At 48.8% G+C, this 18,412-nt stretch overlaps 1 protein-coding gene across 1 annotated transcript in view; it reads right to left on the reverse strand.

Moving 5' to 3' along the window:
• Positions 1-488: 488 nt before the first annotated feature.
• LOC144158791 (uncharacterized) overlaps positions 489-18,412 on the reverse strand; it is a 156,597-nt gene continuing 138,673 nt past the window's right edge. Inside the window, exons 3-6 of the mRNA XM_077689927.1 lie at positions 9,832-10,005; positions 8,718-9,113; positions 7,089-7,513; positions 489-5,839 (exon numbers count right to left, since the gene is read on the reverse strand). Of these exons, the coding sequence (XP_077546053.1) occupies positions 4,588-5,839; positions 7,089-7,513; positions 8,718-9,113; positions 9,832-9,930 (2,172 nt within the window). The 5' untranslated portion in view covers positions 9,931-10,005 and the 3' untranslated portion in view covers positions 489-4,587. The remainder of the gene's footprint in view (positions 5,840-7,088; positions 7,514-8,717; positions 9,114-9,831; positions 10,006-18,412) is intronic.

Raw genomic sequence — 18,412 nt, forward strand, 5'->3', positions numbered from 1 at the left:
TCCTGAACATCTGATACTGACCACATCTACGTTCCAATGCTCCTTTTTGCTGAAATAGATGTTTATTTCACGCCCTCCCCAAGTACAATCCTTCCAAATACTTAACAATTGGTATTACGCCGTATCATACCAAGACCTTTCCCCATGGCACCCACCTTCATGCTACCTACCCAACCCAGTACTCTCCCAAGTGCAAACACTGTCTATCCCCATGCACCCTATACCACATAGTATGAAATGGCAATTCACCCAATTATAACCCCCTTCCCAACACTTGCATGAGCAGAGGAACGGTCAGCTGGCTGACAGCGACCTGGGTGACCAGCTCGAGCTGATATCCCAGGCGCAACTCGCCGCACGCACCCAGGGCTTCCTGGACTGACGACGGCCCCAGCAAGAGAGGAACGGCTCAACCATCCTCGTTTTATCTCAAATGAAACGTTTACACCACCACCATCACAGGTAAAAAACGAGACAACTGGACTGACGGGTTTTTAACAATTTATTGATCTTTTTGTTGTTTACTATACACTAGGACACAGAAAAAACATGAGTCAGTTGCACGAGCAGCGACACTCAGTGGCGGACGTCCGTCGCCGTTACCGCACGGAGCGCCATGGCACATGGAAACGAAGCGCGCGCATTGAGAGTGAAAGTGGAGCAAATGCAAAACCCGGCTGATCTAAGCCTAGAAGTGCCTGCTCTGGAGTAAAACGTTCCTTCAGACATCACTGGGCTCCAGGCCCTCGTTGAGTTCAGTGGATGATTGACTGGTAAGTCAGGTTCGCTCTTGCTTCAATAATCGACCCAAAGCTTCAAAGATGTAAACACGTAAAAACTAGTGTTTAAGTAAGCGGTACAAAAACAGCCAGTAAAATTCCCACGTATCGTCGACGCATATACACAAACGAATTCCTAGCACACTGAGACCCCAAACGAGCATACCCGCAGCAATGTCTATACCTTGAACTCATGTTCACTTTTGACCTTTGTTAGATGTTTGAATCTAACTACATAAGAAGAAATGCATTTTAACGACGTTTTCGTATTTGTAAATTACTTTTACGAGCAATTCTAAGTTTCTGAGGACTACTGGATTTGGTCAACATACCGGGTAGAACTTTGTTGCGAGGTGTCGGGTAAACGCGTAAACTATGGAGACGACGTCCACCTAAAGCCTGTTTTCTTGCGTCGCCGTGTTGCAAAAACGGGAGTACACGGAAGTGGTTCCGTGCTCACAAATACCGGTTAAGAAGAAGAGAACAAGATTTCGCTCTAGTGGCGCCTTTTTGCTCAACCCCTTTATCTGAGACGCGTTTTACAGCTTGGTGCGAAAAGGAAACAAGCATAAAGCAGGGAATGCAGCGCCAGGAATCGTTCGAATGACGTGATCATCGGCTAAGTTTTTATCTACCTAGTATGCGACGTCACAGTAAGAATCCGACTTGTTGTGGTATGAACCAAAATGTTTATATCTGCATGCGCTGTTACAGCTTTACAGCACGCCAGCGCATCGACATCCAAAGTTGACCCGCATCCCGAATCCAACTCTGGCATCCTGGGAGGCAAGTCTGGCTGACCCCAGCGCTGCGACACAGCTCCTGCTGACGTCCATAGCGGAGGAGGCCATGGCCACGGCTTCCCAAGACGGCGGCCTGGGTTAAGGGTGCTTAGGAAAATAAAGGTTTCTTCCTTCCTTTCTTCCTTCCAAGTATAACACCAAATTATAGACCCGCCACATTGCTGTCAAAAGCGACGCCTATTAACATCGGTCCTTGGTCTTTGTTGAGACCTCCAAAGTTCTGACAGCCAAACGAACCAAAGCAGTTGTCTGAGGCAGTTTTGTTCGCCAGCATTTTAACAACTGCACAAAATAACAAGCCACCGAACTACCGGTTTGTCAACCACAGACCTGCTACGTAGCCCTAATATGACGCAATGTTTCCACGCTTGCCTCCCGTATGAGTGTAGGCCACTGCTGTTGTTGCGGCGACGTGAACTGTGGGTTACTCAGCATTAAAATATCACAAAGCAGACCTTTCCATTTTTTGTTTCATTTTCTCATGTCTACAAAACAAGCCTGGTACAGACTTTACATTGAAAGGTTCGTCTGCGTAAGAGTTCATGTGTACGCTTTCATGAACGAAACAAGTAAACTTGCAAAAAAAGAGTTAGTGGTGTCACTGAGAAAACTAACATGACCGAAACTCAGATTGGCGCACGACAACTACACAGAACAAAACGCAAATAAACAAACAAGAAGCAGCCGGCTGATTATAAAAAAACACAAAAAAGTAAAACTGGCCTTTGCGGCTAGTTCTATATCCCCAATACTAGTATCAGGACAATTTTTTTTTGCTTTTTCTACAACACGAAAGCCCCAGACATTACACAGCAGCACTTATACAAATCGACACTCTTTCATGACAGCTAGGTCAACGGCGAACGCGACGAGGTTTTGGCGGGAAGACCTCCGACCACAGCTTCTAGTAGCACAACGAGAGTTGTAAACGTGCCGCTCTTTTGACTTTGCCTTCAGCGACGCGTATTGGAGATCTATCATATGACGCAATGAGCGGGCAGTTGAAAGAGTATACGGCACATGTCACGGCTGGGTTGCCCGTAGTACTGCCCACCCACAGGTACGCAAACCGATCAACGTCAACACGACCTATGACGTCGCCATTACTGGCTGGTAGTGCGCGCGGCGCTCATGAAAGGAATAGCACCATATACGTGCACCGTTCTCGGAAAGACAAGCGAGAAGTATGGCCAGCGCGATTCCCTCAAAACTATACGCTTAAATCTTGCCGTGTCCACGAGAAACACTTTGCGTACCATGTGGAGAAGGTAGCGTCGCGGAACCAGGGGACGGTGACGTGGCTGCGACAAAAAAGGCCGATGTCAGCACACACCATCTGGCGGCATCATATGTATCATTTCCCAACTATATCTTTCACGACACTGCCTGGTTGAGTAAAACCGACAAGGGATTGCGGAACGTACAGATTTCGATGGGAAATAGCTCCGTCATGGCTGTTCAGTGACGTCATGGAGCATGCTCGATTAAATACAGGACGTGTTGTTTAAAAAAAAAGAACAGGGCACGGAAACTTAAACGACCACCAGAATTGCTCGGCAGGTTTTAAAAACAAAAGTCGCTGCAAGCAACGTCACCGTCCACCAAGCTGCACTGTTTCCCTGTGAACACAGACGACGCCACCCCCTACGAGGTTCCCCACTTTGTCTCGGAACGCTATGCTGAACGACAAACTCCGCCACAAATCATCAACTGTTCGCTGACAACTGCATCATTTCACTTGTTAGGCGGCACAAGCCCGTCAAGTCTTGTGGCTGGCACACCGCGTCACCACACGTCCAAAAATGTTGCGAAGCCAGTTTCTCCGGTTTCAAGGGTCCTGGTAGACGTCTTCCCAGCACAAACACTGGCGCACTCATTTTTGTTTACACCACTCATTGAAAGTCACCGAGAAGCACTGGGCAGCACTGTCGCCCTTTGTTGGCAGCACCCACGGATCCGCTTGCACAATCACACAAGGCATTCGAACATCCTCGAAAACTACACTCCTTTGAGTTAGAACCACACACGCACGCGGTAAGTCTCACAGTGCGAACGACCAGAAGATACATCGTAATCATCATCAATATCATCGATGACAAGCTTCAAAAGCGAGCGACACCAAAGCGTCCGTCTGGCAGTTGTAGCTCCTCCATGTGACTAAGTAAGGACGGCGTATACAGCGTTGGCGGTACGCATTGGCCTCAACACCGGGGCGCTTCTGAACGGAACACATTTACCAAGGAACTCTGCACGTGTTATTTAGGTGTATCTCCCTGTTCTCCAACCAATGCGAGCTTTAGTAACTACGAGGTGCATGTATCTCGTAGATGTACCTAACACATGTTGGAGATGGTGCTTAACGAAAGTTCCCAGCGACACTAGTCGAGATAGACAAACAGTGCAGTCGATTTACATCAGGCACTTTTGAACTCTTGGACTGACTGCTAAAATTTTGTGAAAGGAAGCTGTGTTTCCGCGGGAAGACAGAAACGATGTAAACGAGCATTCAGCAGGTGCGGTAACGCGCCACCATTTTTCAGGATGGAACGCAGAGTCACAAGTTCGCTAGACTACGAGAACACTCACAACCTGGCCTATTCCGCTATTGTGTATGCGCAGGGAATTTGAAGCGAGTTGGATCCTAAAATAGTCGCTAGCTTTTGAGTACCCAATATAACGACTTCCCTCAGCCGACAACACCTGCAGACCGGTTACAGGCGAGGGGAGGATGCTTCAGGTACCTGTCACTTTTTGAGTGCTCTCTACGACATTATTCGAACTGAATTCTAGGCTGTAATTTTTAGATTCAGATTGCCACTTGTTCAAGAAAGCAGAAAAACCGCTAGACACACTTCAAAGCTCCAAGACAAAGTTCTGTTTCAGACTGTCCCGCGTGTCAGCCAACAAAGACCATCCGTTACAAGCGGAACAGCAGACAGCTTCGAGTTGGCAGTTAAGCCTATTTACAGAGTGAGAACAAGCTTGCAAGAAATATATGTCGGTTTTCACAGGTACAACGTGCCGACCTTCTTGCCCGAGCGCTCGGCGGCGGCTGCAATCTTCGCGGGCAGATCCGCGTAAATGAACTGGTTCGCCTTGAGCTCGTTGTGGAGCAGCAGGTTGTACCGGTTGTTGGCTTCCACGTCCCAGAAGAGATTACTCAGCGACTTGGGCCGCGACAGCTTGTGTGGCGGCACTGAACACGTCTTGTCGTGCTTGGAACCTTTCGAACCGGAACCTTTAGAGCCGGATCCCTTGGAGCCACCAGAGGACGCGCCTCCGCCTGAATTGCTTGAGTCCAACGTATCGTTGAAGTCGACAGCCAGGTTGGTGAGTGACTTGTAGCGGATGTTGAAGAGCGGCGACGTCGTGATGGTGCCGTTGTTGGGTTTGCTGCTGCGGCAGGTCCTTGCCCGTGACGCCTTCTGAAAAAGCGTCGGGGGCGCCGCAGACGAGCTAACGGTGCCGACGATGCCGTTTGGACAGTGGTGGTGAGCCGGGCATGGTGGGTGGTGTTGGTGGTGATGCGGGTGCGGGTGTGGGTGGTGCATCGGCATGTCCTTCCCACAGGGAACGGGAATACGGCCAGTGTGGCGGTACATCCGGGGTTTGGCACTCCCGTTTCGAACCGGGTGCGAACTCTTGACGAAGAGCTTGTTGTTGGGCGGCTTGGGCACTCCAGACCTTGGGCCGCCGGTTCGGGAGGCAGGGTTGACGCTGCCGCCCTTTGGCCTGGGTTCATCCGTGCGCCTCATGACGGCCTCGTAGACGTGCGAGTCTGTGTCCTTAGCTCGCGTAGGAGACTTAGCCACTGCGGTTGCCGGAGAGTTAGGCCCCGGATCGGTGGCTAGCGAGTAACGACGCGCGGGAATTGTCTCTATGGGAGGAGGCAACGGCCTGTCCCGAGGAGAAGACGAGGGCACCGTGGAAGGTGGTGAGGTGGGCGGCTTTTCACAGCTAGCGTCACCGACGCCCTGAATCAGCTCGGTCTTTATCTTCTCCGGTAGAGGCGCGAATCCTCGTACGTAGTCGTAGATCTGGTCGATCTCTTCGTACCGGTAGTCGTCTGGCGCGGGCGTGGACTGCACCCTTTCCACTCCGGGGTTGGTTGGAACGGCTGGGGGACTCTGCGGAGGCTTCGAGTTCGGTTCCGACTGGCTCCTTTGCGGTGGAGTCTTGGACGAGAAGAAATCGCTGCTGCTCCGCGTCGTCTCCAACACTTCTATGGCATCCATTCGGTCCAGTAGCCTTTTGCACCTGTGGACGAAAAGGTCATTGTTTGTCATGAGGTAAGACAACATATTGCACTTGTTACAAGGTTAACAAAAAATAATAAAAGAATGCAGGGACAAAATAAAGATGTTTTGTTGCACGCCATCACAAGTACATTTTCTTATCTTTGGAAATGAATATACAGGTAGTATGAAAGAAAAACTTTGCCACTCACACTTCCCATGAAATTCAACGGTTAAGGTAAAAATATTAATTATTAAGCTATGTTTCACCATTTGTTACCTCCAATGGTGAAAGACAATTGGGGATATCAATTCGAATACCATAGGCTCCTCGTGCCACTGCCACACGCTCCATAGTCAGCAGCACAAGCACGTGCAAAAAGCGTGACGTCACTTCCTTACACAAGCTTTTCTTAAAGCTTCGCGTGAAGGTAGGCTAGAAGTACTGAATAACTTCGCTGCATGCGTTTTCTGGTCTTCAAAGCGTGGTTTATGGCTTTTGGATAGTGATAGCCATCCGGGATGTCTATTATGTGCACAATTCTTATGGGGGCCGTGAGAGCACGATACATGTTGTGGTTGTTGTATTCCACCACCGGGAAATTGAATACACGGACCAGCACGCCTAAAGTGACCCTTCTCAACGTTCTTCAACTATTCTTCTATGACTAAAATGCTTTCAGAACAGACACAATTAGTACTTACAATAGGTGGTCACAAATTACCTCTGCCAGAAATTTCTGCTCTAAGCCCATCGGATAACTTTGAAACTTGCTCAAAAAATTTTTCTCCCTTTCCCGGTCTTGGCGCCCTTTGAGCACTCGAATGACAGCATTAGAGCGGTGTAACTGCTATTGGCTGGCTTCCTTTGAGTTGCAACTATAAGGGCATTGATAGCCACTTTAAAAAGACAGCCGCAAAAGCAAAGCAGAAACGGAAGGCGTATCTGCTGCGACGATGGCGATAACTATAGCTTTATCAATGCTTCCAGACGCGAATGAAAGAGTGGAATCGTTTATCGGAAGTGTTGCAGAGTCCCTTTAACTGCGAGGTTCTCTGCCCTGGTGGCCCACTAAGGGTGTCACCCTGTGGGCGGTTTCCCCTCATTCCGCATTAGTTTCGAGCCGCTTTCAATTCGAGGGTATGGATTTGCATGACAGCGATATGTGTTGAAGGGCGTCAGATAGAATTATGCAATATGGAGAAGCATCACGGTAGATAGAGTTCGTGGTAGGAACTGAATGTAGTTGTATAAAGCGTAGATTACGTACTTCTCAGCAAGTCTTGCATGCTCGGGCATCTGGACGAGGGCCTCGCCGTTCTTCGGCGGCTGAAGCCGCAGCGGCGCCGACTGCGGCACGGCCAGCGGCGGCGCGTCCTTGACGAGAGGTAGAGCCAGGACGCACTCCTCTCGCTCCACGCCATACAGTCGCAGCTCCGTGGTCTTGAGCCCCGACGGCGCGGGCCGGCCGTGCACCAGGCGGACCATGAGTGGGAAACGCTTGCACAGCAGCGTCTTCACAGAGTGCACGCCCGAGATGTTGCCCTCCTTGGCGATGGGCGAGAACTTTCCCCGGGACTCGGCCGACAGGTACACCGTCTCCCCGGCGGACGTCAGGCAGCGCAGGTAGCGGCCTTGCGGGGGTGCCGATGACCGCAAGCGAGCCAACGAGGCTCGAACCATTGGAGACGTGTGCTGCGGTGAAGCCAGAAAAAATGTATTCTCTCTAGCCACAGTTTCCTGTCTTAGTCATGACTACTCAGTGCGTACCAATATGACTTGAGACTCGCGTCGAAACGATCTACTCCCTCTGTATAGATTAGAATGGAGCGAACAAACCTGTGCTAGAATCAGAAGACCTAATCTTTGTCTCATATTCAGCTCTTAAAGCTTTCGAACACTAAACCAGTTCCTGCTTGGGAGCACCTTCGGGTGAACTTGTTGCACGTGAACCAGTCGCATGCACTGATGGCGCAAATCCTAAACCGCGTCAACACAGTATAAGTATATCGCAGTTAGCATAGGCGAACAAGTAAAATCGGTACTTAGAACAGTCTGTCTGCTTCTCACTTTTGCCATCATGCATCCATATTTCTTGATCGATTATCACCCTCCTTCATGACTGCCATTTAGCCGAGTGATGCTAAGTTTTCTGTCAGGCCGACGTTTGTAGTCAGTTAAGATATTTTCCCTAATCCGCACAACTAATTATGCCAAATCAACTAGTTAGTCAAACGTGTCGCAAGTACTAGTTATTAGTTACTCCTCAATTAGTTATTCCTCAACCGCTGCTTATGGCAGATACACAGAGACAGGGACTGTTCGATGAGACCCAAGCATGAACAAAGGGCTGGCTTTGGCAGAAGACGAAACTAACCCTCTTTTCTGGAATCTCTTGCATCAGCGCTCAAGCACTACGTATGGACCGTGACACGCCGCGGTGGCTCAGTGGCTAAGGCGCTGCGCTGCGGTCGCGGGTTCAATTCCCGGCCGCGGCGGCCGCTTATCTGATGGAGGCGAAAAGCAAAAACACCCGCGTGTACGATATTTCGGCGCATGTTAAAGATCCCCAGGTGGTCAAAATTAATCCGGAGCCCTCCACTACGGGGCGCCTCATCGCCTGCGTTGCGTCGGCGCGTTAAAGTCTACAATCAATCAAGTATGGAGCGTGAGATAGCCCCATTACACCTATCCTGTACACGCCTGCTTCACAACGTGTCATCGCAAAGTTGTGGCAGCGCTGGCAAATTTAGCAACTTTTGTCGAAACAGCAACAGCTGCAAAATTACTTGCTGCATTTTTCTCGACTGCCTTCAGATTTGGTAGCTAACGTCCGCAATGCTCAAGAATTTTTACAGAGTATTTAAAAGCAGGGCCACCGTCGTCTCTCACAACTCACCTCCCGGACTACGACGAGCGTCTCTCCCACGGCCAGCGTCCTTGTTTTGTCCGTCACCGTCTCCGGGTCGTCAGGATGGGCCAGGTGCGCCTTGCACGGTTCCCTCACGAGACAGGTGTCCGGCGAGCGCCTTAGCAGCTCAGCCACGCTCTCGTAGCACCGCGACGCCCGGCCGTCTTCGGAGAGGATCTCGAACCAGCCTCGGTAGCCATCCGGGATGGCAAGCCTCGGGCCGATGGCCACCACCCGCTGCCGGTTCTCCTTGAACTTGACGCACTGTGCGCTGATGCGCAGCCGCGGACCCAGGGGCGACAGGAACACAACGCTGCTCAGACCGGGCGACGACAGCGAGGGTACGCCCACGTGCCGATGCTGACCTCGAACCACGCGAGCAACCTGGCCATGCAAGTGAACAGAGAAAACGAAGGAATGGCTGAGGTACGCAGACAAATACAAGTGGCACCTACCCCAGCTGTGCCATTGGTAGGTGCTAAATGTGATGACTTCTACTAGTTCTTCCTCCATTCTTCCATCATCTTTTCTGTACCATGACCCAACTGACAGCCTGGATAGCGCACCAGGCATCAGAATACCTAAGGCCGGATGGAGAGGAAAGACCGGATGGAGGCCCGATCTATAGAATGCTGCCGTATGAAAAAGGAGAATTGTTGAGCAGAAACAACCAGTGACTAAATTAATTTCATTTAAAGAGAAGGGGGCGTATAAAAGCGTACAGAAGAAGAGAGCAGAAACACTCACCTTCGCTCTCTGCCCTTCACCTTCTCACCACCAATAGGACTACCACTAGCACCTTTCCCTAGTTTTGTAGGAGGTTTAACCCAACTCCAAGGAAAACCGCGTTCCAGGAGCGAGTGAGTAACAATTTTATTCATTCCAAAAGGAAAGAAAATTGTGGAAAATAGTAGCGGAGTCTTATGCAGGGTAGGCCGTCTGCCATACACCCTCTAAGCCCAGTCCAGGATCTTATATAGATATCGGGGTGCACAAGACCGCCCCCCACTGTTCTTTACAATTTTTACTGAGGGACCTTCCCAGGAGGTGTTAAACACAGCCCCACATGATGTCGTCGAGGTCAGTTCTAGCCGAAACTCACCTGCGGTTCAGGAAACTTCTGCACGAACTCCTGCAGCGGGACGCCGGTGTCGTCCCAGCGGACGGCCGACAGGTAGACGCTGGCGTCGCTGCCCGACATGGCTTGAGTCGCGGGGTTGGAGAGCTCAAACGACGGAGATGCACACTCCCGCCTCACCAGCTACCCTCCGCCTTCCTGCAAAGCGAAAAGAAAATGATGTCGACACGTGTCAGTGGTCTTGCGGGGGCGATCATCGAGGGTAAAAGGCACACATTCGCGATATCGAAGCATATGTTGGCCGTACGAGCTCCAACTCTTCGCACACACCGAGCCCATTGATGGACACCTAAAGAATCGGGTACTTACACCGTTAAAAGCGGGTTTTCGCGCTTACTTTCAATCTAAGGAAGCCAGTGTGCAACGCTTGATGCACCCGGGCACACCTGCTCTGCGATACGGCGGTCAACTGCGTATCACTTAACACTGGTTTCGGCTTTCCTATGAAAGACTTGGCTTAGGTTATTTAATGGCGCAAATCTCATTGGCACAGCCCTAAGCACTGCAACAGTGAATAGTGGAGTGCACTGCGTCTTGGGGCTTGAAGAACATACCGGTTAGCAGTAGAGAAACTGTCACGCGCGCCAAGACGAGAGCGTAGGATGTTCACAAGCACATACACTCTCTGCATTTAGTAGCCCGCCACCTCCAACAACAGCGTTAAAAACCGGTTGTCTGCTGCAAATGATCCGCGTGCGTGCTCAAGCGCTCAAAACGGCCTCTTAACGCAAAGCGATGGCAACAAATGTGCAGCAGCCTGTTCTGAGTATGTAATTCTTTTGTTCCAAAAGCCGTGCAGCCAGAGGCAGTGTTTCCTTATTTCTCAGGCGTTGGCCTTCGTGGCAGAAAACCGCGCCAAATTTTCTGACTGACAGCAATTTGGAGTGTTAAAAATAACAAAAGTGTGGCACATGTGCACTTACGCATGACATGTAGCGAGCATGCCATTATTGTGCCCCATGCTTCATTGGCGAAACCTCTAAAGACGCCTAAGCACCGCTTGTGGGTTTTTAGTGAAGCCGGATGAGGAGGTGTGAAATTGGAATTACACTCTTTACTCGGGAAGGCTTTTTTTTTCAGGAACTTTCACCGATGTTATGTAAGTTCGGTAAAAGGCGTGTTCGTTATAACGTCATAACGTAACTTCCTGTTTGGGTGGCATGAAAAGCTGGTTGAGGCATAGAATTTTATACTAATATATACTAGAGGTAAATCTGGCGCTGCAATCGCGCGCCGCCGTGGACGCCGCCATTGCAGCTAGTGGCGTTCCTCGCCTACTTGGCTTAGCTAGCCCCATGGCTTCTGTTTTGCCTCGAAGCAAAAATCAACAGAAAAGGGTCACAGTTCTTTGTTGTTCACCCTTCAAGAAGCTTTTGAGTAATCACTGACGTATAAATCTTTTTGGAGCTTCATTTCTATAATAACAAAACAAATTTGAATAATGTTTTACAATTATATTGCTGCTTTCTTACATCCGGGGGCAACTTTCAAGCCTGTTCATGAGCCAATCCAAGGACAAAGGGAACGTGCCTGCCAGGTATGACGGAACGCTCGCTGAAGTGCGGGTCGCCTAGACAATGCCGCCAGATTCTCCTATAGTATATGTTACCATGGAACTGTATGGGTTGAAGAGGCGGGGTGTTGGAACAGCGCTCTTCACTCAGGAAGCAGAGCCAAACGCTGTTCCAGAATTCTATACATGACAAATAACCCAGTGTTGCCTCCAGCGTGAAAATAATTGGGCAGCATACTCCGCACGACCTAGCGGAATACTATCTTGGAATGCTTGATTCGTTGTTGTCCGTATCTCAACCTGAACGGCGATCGTTAATGTCTGTATATGGTGGTCAATGTTTGCCGATACTACACCGTACATTCAACCTTCTTGGTATTGCGAATTTAACATGCAACCTGGATTCTCCTAACGGCGAAGTAGTACGCCACCGAATGGTACTGACTGTCGCCTACACGTGGTGCTTCCGTTACAAGCCAAATCAATCCAGTTTGCACTGTGCCGACAGTGCGGCGTACGCGATTGTCTGAATTACGTGATTTCTGATTTCGAGCAATTTATTGAACAAAGAGCGTCCCTCCCAGCGTCTCTTCGCTGGCCGCTTTTAGTAGGACTAGAACTGAGGGACGTATTTATATAGGTCCATGGATTAGTTCGAAACGTGTCTCTCCCGCTGCAACATCTCTACTGCCCAACCTAAAAGCCCGTCTTGATCAGGCCCTCTAAATAGTTCAAAGCATATGTGCACTTCATCATCATGATAATGGTCATCGTCGCCGCTTTCGCCTGACGTACCAAGCCGGGCATCTTAGCTCGGCCGACATCGCCAGTTTATTTAAAGATCTTTCTCTATGTCTCTGCTTCTGAACAGTAAAAGCAAAATACCCGAAGAAAAATAAAACCACTTTCTACCACCCAAAACATCTTGCAAAGGGGAGACGATATGAAAATACACACGATCAGAAGATGAGGTTATCAATGGAGGTCCAACCAGAAATTCTTTGGAGTGGCATCACCAAAAGCGGATACGCAAAAACGTAGACACACGCAAAAGTGCAAGAAACTTGCTTTCTTTTTCAGCCTCGTCCTTTTTTTTAATTACTCGACAGTAATTTCCACGTAGAGCCACGTTTACGCGCTGGCACCCGCAAATGTTGCGGAGAATACTGCACGGGCACACGGCCCACACAGAAGCCTCGGATGGATTAAAGTCGCAGTGTTGTTATTCTCCCAGAAGTAACGAGAGGTGGGCGAAAGGAGATGGTGACATACCGAAATAAAAGGCGCGTAATTACACAGGACAAACGGGAGAACATCACGGGATGAGTACTTACTATCAAGTGATTTTTTTATTGAGAATACAACATATAAACAACAACATTCTGTATACTTTTTGTGCGCCCAACTTTTTTTGTTGAATATGTTGAATATATATATTATTACATTATCCTAATTTCCTGAAACATCCCCTCTGGCAGCGGAGCATTGCGGAGGAGCAACCACTGCAAGGTGGAAGCGGAGGGCGGAAGAGGAAATACGGCCAACAGCTACATCGCCCCAGGATGCGACTGCAATCGATCATTGCCATGAACGTAGAGTGGTAAGGAGGAGAGAGTGCAAGAGTTACAGACGTACGGACGCACACGACGGCCTCGGTGAGCTCGCTCTACAAAAGCCATCACATTTAAAACTGCTGACGAGCGTCCAAGTAATCACCTTTCCAGCCCAAGAAGCGCGCGATTACGAAACAATGGAAAGGTCAACGGCCGAACGGTACTCGCGGGCAGAGATTCGAGTTTAATTCAAAACGCAGCCAACAGCAGTTCATATATTCCGCCCTCGCTTCGCATTCATCGCTCGTGGGAAGAGGCAGCCAGTCGCCACTCCACCCAGCAGTCCATACATGCGCCCGCGAAGCATGCCCACTGTACACGGCCCGATGCCACCCGCATTCGAGCAGCCACTTTCGGATTTGAAAAACGCGCGCGCGCGCGCGCGCCCGTTTATTCCCGCTCAATTCGACGCACGCAACCACGCCGGAGGTCCTTAAAAAGGCGGTCGGGAGAGGGCGGTAAGAGAGATGACCTAGGCGAAAGCGCACGAGGGAGCTTGTTTTTCTCTTAAATGACAATCATAGAAACCGCCCAGCGGGCACAAGCTAGAAGCAGCCGGAAATGAGCTACGGAAAAAGAAAATTTCACCCGTAGCTAATTGGCTTTCTCCATACGTCCACCTCTCCAACCTCTTCCTCCTCATTTTGCTCCCTCTCCATCCTCATCACAAGATGGATGGTGAGCGGAACGCGGCGAAACGAACGTTGGCCAGCGGGACACCGAATGAACGAAAGTTTTACATCGCTGAAAACGGCATGCGACGATCCGTGTTCGGAACGCGCCCGGTGGTGGCGGCTGCCTTAACGTCCGATCGTTTTTCGAGCGCGTAAAAAGGCCTAATAAAAGACAGACCAGAGAAGGAGTCGGCGCGGGAGGCTGTTGCGTGAGGTCCGGATTAATGGACGCTCAAACGGAGACCACCGACCGCGCGAAGATAGGGCGAACGCGCCGTATATGGGGAACGGGATCCATTAAGAAGAGCGAAGGAAAGCTTGGGATAAGGTGGATGAAAGAAAAAAGGTGATTTGTTGGAGAGGCAGCCTGAGGTGGACCCCCGTAATTGTGTGTAAAGCTTTAACCGGCCTGTTTTGCAAATAAACTGCAGGATTTATCGCCTGTGCTATCTCCATTGGCCGCAGGCAACATTTTATAGGCTCCATGGTATACGGAGAAACGTATGGGAAGAGGAGACGGTGAGGAAATCCGCAAGCATTCAATCGCATTTTTAAATATTGTATAGGAGGGATGTCGTGTTCGCTTATTTCACGTATTTTTATTTACACAAGACGATATTGCCAAAAGGTAGAAGTTGTAGTGACGTCGTCAATTCTAGAATCTCTACTTCGTTTTTTTTTCTTGCGAAGATTTTTATGCCATTAGGATGAACTCCGAGTTCTATATGTATAGAAAAGAACGCGACTCGCAATTTTTTCCTCCATGCGTTAATTTTTTTAATACATGTCAGCGAAGATATATCAAAACGGTGTACACTCACTTTCTTCTTTGAACACCGATATAATTGATCTGTAAATGAAAAGTAACACCTTTTTGAGCCAAAATATCTTCCCACAATTATCCTTCAATTTTATAAAGCGGCTTCATTTACCGGAAATCGCTGAATCTTGAGGTAATATTCAACGAGTCACTGCTTTTGCCACATCGAAATACTGAGCAATTCAATCGCCCCGTATAGTATATATATTCTGCACCGTTGGACAGGGTACACAGGTTTCTTCTAAACCTCCGGCTCTCGGAGAGAACAGGAAACGGATGCAGGGAAGACATACAGAGAGAGAGAGAGAGAAACTGTGTGGACAGAGTTAGTTGCCTAATAACCTCGCCATAACACACTCCACGCTTCTCACCGCGGGTGAACGACCCAGCGAAATTGAAATGGCTACGTAGCCGCCCTGAAATAACACCTCTTTACCAGACACCGCCCACCATGAGTGCACTAAACCCTGCGTGGAGGCGCACCATCTGACCTTGAGGAAATCGGTGCGTACGTGTATATATACACTTAAAGTGAATCCCGCCCTCCCTCCAAACACTGCATCTAAACTCGCCCTGTCTTCTTCTAAGGTACCGCCACGTCCTTACGGGTAACGTTCGCGTCGCCACATTTTTCATTCCTTACTTTCTCTCTCACGCCGCCTTAATTCACAAACGGCGAGGAAGGCACGGAGAAGGCCCCTTTAAGAGCAAACAGCGGAGGCAGCACTCGGCTCTGTGTGCCCAACAACACAGCGGCTTCTCGGCGGACGGACGGAAGCGGGGTACGCGAAGAACACCTCCCTTTGTTTGGCGGGGAAAAAAAATAAGCGTCCGCACTACCTCCCAGCCGCCACTGCGCGGCGGTGTCAACGAACGCCGTAATAATAACTGAGCGCTTCCCGGACCATGGCCGCGGCGAGCAAGAGCAGTGCTGGCGAACATTTTGGCTGATAAGATGAGGCACTTTACAATTACAGTCCTGTCCACTGAAGAATCTTTTGATGTATCATCATCATCGCTGCACCGATGAGATCATCATCGGTACAGTGCAGTAGAAGTGAGAGGTGTGTCGTTCGGGGCCGATTAGGGCGGCCCCTTTTGCGATGAAAGTTTCTGCTGAGGAACTCCTGCTGTAAGCAGCACCTCTGGCGGCCGTTGCTTACCAGTTGATTTCAGAAGTTGTGTTTGTTACATTAGTCCTTTTTTATTGCCCTAAATACTCTTTATTTCTTTTTTACGGTATAAAGCGTTATAAAAGCCGTTCAATAAATGTCAGTTTGATTTAAAAACTTCTAGGTGGCGCTGACTGCAACTGCAGTTATGTACGGAACGCCTGCGCTCCATACATTTTTTTCGTCGCGAAACGGACCCGCTCTCCACATCGGTTTTTTCCCCGCAAGACACTCCTCTACCTTCTAGTACACTGTATCATCGGTTCACATAGTACTCGCGTGAGCAGCTTTAGCTCAAGCTGCGTCGTCTTTCTCGCAACGCCATCTTGTGTAAATGGAACCACCACCGTACCACTACTGTAGAACCACCGGGACGTCGCGGCCCTTGGTCGATTTTGCACTGCCTTTTAATATTTAAAGGGAATGCGAAGCTTGGTGAGAAGCTGCCCCCGAAGTGAAACCCATGAACGGGCCCAAAATGCTGCCTTGTGGGACGCCACACTGAACAGGCCGTGTATCCGATAAGAATCCGTTTTTCAAGATAAGAAGATAAGATAATTCAAGATAAGAGGGTTGCGATATGATAAGATAATTCAAGATAAGATTTTACAAGTACGTATGCAGGTCAACGAAATCCGCAATGACCTAACTTGCGCAGCAGTCAATCATGGTTTATGATGTCAAAAGCATTCGTAAAGTGCACATAGATGCCAATAACGTTCTTTTTGTCACGCTCCTTTAGAATGTGTTCTTTTTGTTCCAGTAATGCAAGCTCTGTCGAACAGTGTTTTCTGAAACCAAATTGCGTGTCGAAATTAGGGGATGCTTAGATTCAAAGTTCACGAAGCGCCTATAAATAACTTTTTCAAACAACTTTGAAAATATTGGTAGTATAGATATTGGCCTGTACTTTGCCAGTTGATCTCTATCACCCTTTTTATAAATTACTGATACACGCGCAAGTTGCATAACACGAGGAAACACTGCATTAGTGATACATTTGTTGAGAATGTGCGTTATGTGTGGGGAAATAATGTCAAAAATAAACTTAATTCGTTTGACTTGGAATCCGTCAATGCCGCAAGATGTCGTTTTGTTTAGCGTGTTGAATGCGCCCACCGCCTCAGCTTCATCAACCGGGCTAAGAAATAGAGCATCTCCAATCGAAGTAATGTTTCGAAGGACATTGAACACTTTCGATTCACTAAAACCGCTTACAAAGTGGCGATTAAACGCATTGGCAAGTTCCTGGTCAGATATAGCTTCCCCGTTCAGTAAGAGCGTGGAAACCTCTTTATCACAACTTTGTTTCCCTCGAAGAACGTTTAGCCTTTTCCACATTGTGGTACGTTATTTCAGGATTATTTTCTTCCAGAATAAAATCCCAGTTTCCTTGCGCTACATTTTGCCTAATATAGAAAGGGTATTCTGAGTTATAGGTTGAAAAAAACGGGTATTGCTAATATGTTTTCTGGACTCTTTCGTAAAACATAAATAAATCAGCAAGTGGTAGCTAATATCAGCACTAATTACTCCAGATTCTATCCCTGCGCTGTCTATGTTCGTAATAAACAAATATAGTTACGTGGAAGAATTTTGCGTAATGCGAGTTTGTAAATCAATGACATTTAAAAACCCATTTCCCTGTAATAAGAAGTCAAAATTTCTTTTCGAAACAAGATTACTTAAAATATTAATGTTGATGTACCCTCCACACACTAGGTCTAATCGCTTTTCGCGTGAGTATGAAAGAAGAGATTCAAAGAAACTAATAAATGCTGTGACTGAGCACTGGGGAGGACGATAACACACTACAAAAAGGGTGCTTCCAGAACATACAGATAACACTTCATAGTCGCACGTGCATACTGTAAATAACAGCAGCAAGTCCGGTTCCCAAATATCCTTAAACAGCATACAAACCCGGGTAACGGTGCTGCGGTCGCTCGCAAAAAACACACAACCAGGTTGAAGTGGCTCAGCTGAACAACTACACATGGACGTCGCGAAAACAGCCTTGGCCGCACACCCTCGACCGCCTCTTCGGCACCGTCCCTAACAGAAGAAGCACTTGTCAAACCTCCAAGATCGACAACCACATGGCGGGGCATGCACATCTTCGAAAACACGCCCCTTGCATAACAAGACAAGGAAGCAGACGCTCGAGCGTATACCGTCGACAACGGAAGGGTACGGCAAAGTGTGTTGTTACACGATTGCCCGAGCTCTGCCGAAAAGATGAGAGGTGATGCCTCCAAGACGTAGCACCTTCGAGTCCAAAATTACGCTGCAACACGCGAGGTGGGCGTTTGAGTATTCACCCAATACCGAGTGTGTTGTATCTTCCACGTCTCCTATTTACTACAGCTAACGCGCATAAAGCGTGGTCCAGACTCCTGACAACAGTTTATCTTTATTTTCTTTGTTTTTGTCTGGAAATGAGGCATCTATCTCAAGCGCAGTCGGAAGGGAAGTCGTGTTGTGTGGCCGCCGCAACAAGGGACCGACCCGCCCTGACCTGGAATAGCTATGTTATTCAACCCAAGCACACAACAGAGAGAATTGACCTTGATCATGGTGTGTGTGCTGGGAGCGCGAGGACGGACCAGCTTCCTACACACGAGTCCACGTATAAGGTCGTGTTTTGCCGCACGATCCCCCTGGATTCAGTACGCCGCCGCCAGCTATATAAAACACGCCTCATATTTTTTGCCCAGCAATTTTGTGCACGAAGGTGTGCTGCGCGGGTACCT

This window comes from Haemaphysalis longicornis, unplaced genomic scaffold (assembly GCF_048455015.1).
Source record: "Haemaphysalis longicornis isolate Haplotype H1 unplaced genomic scaffold, Haemaphysalis longicornis Haplotype H1 scaffold_10, whole genome shotgun sequence".
In the NCBI taxonomy this organism is placed as follows: Eukaryota; Metazoa; Arthropoda; class Arachnida; order Ixodida; family Ixodidae; genus Haemaphysalis; species Haemaphysalis longicornis.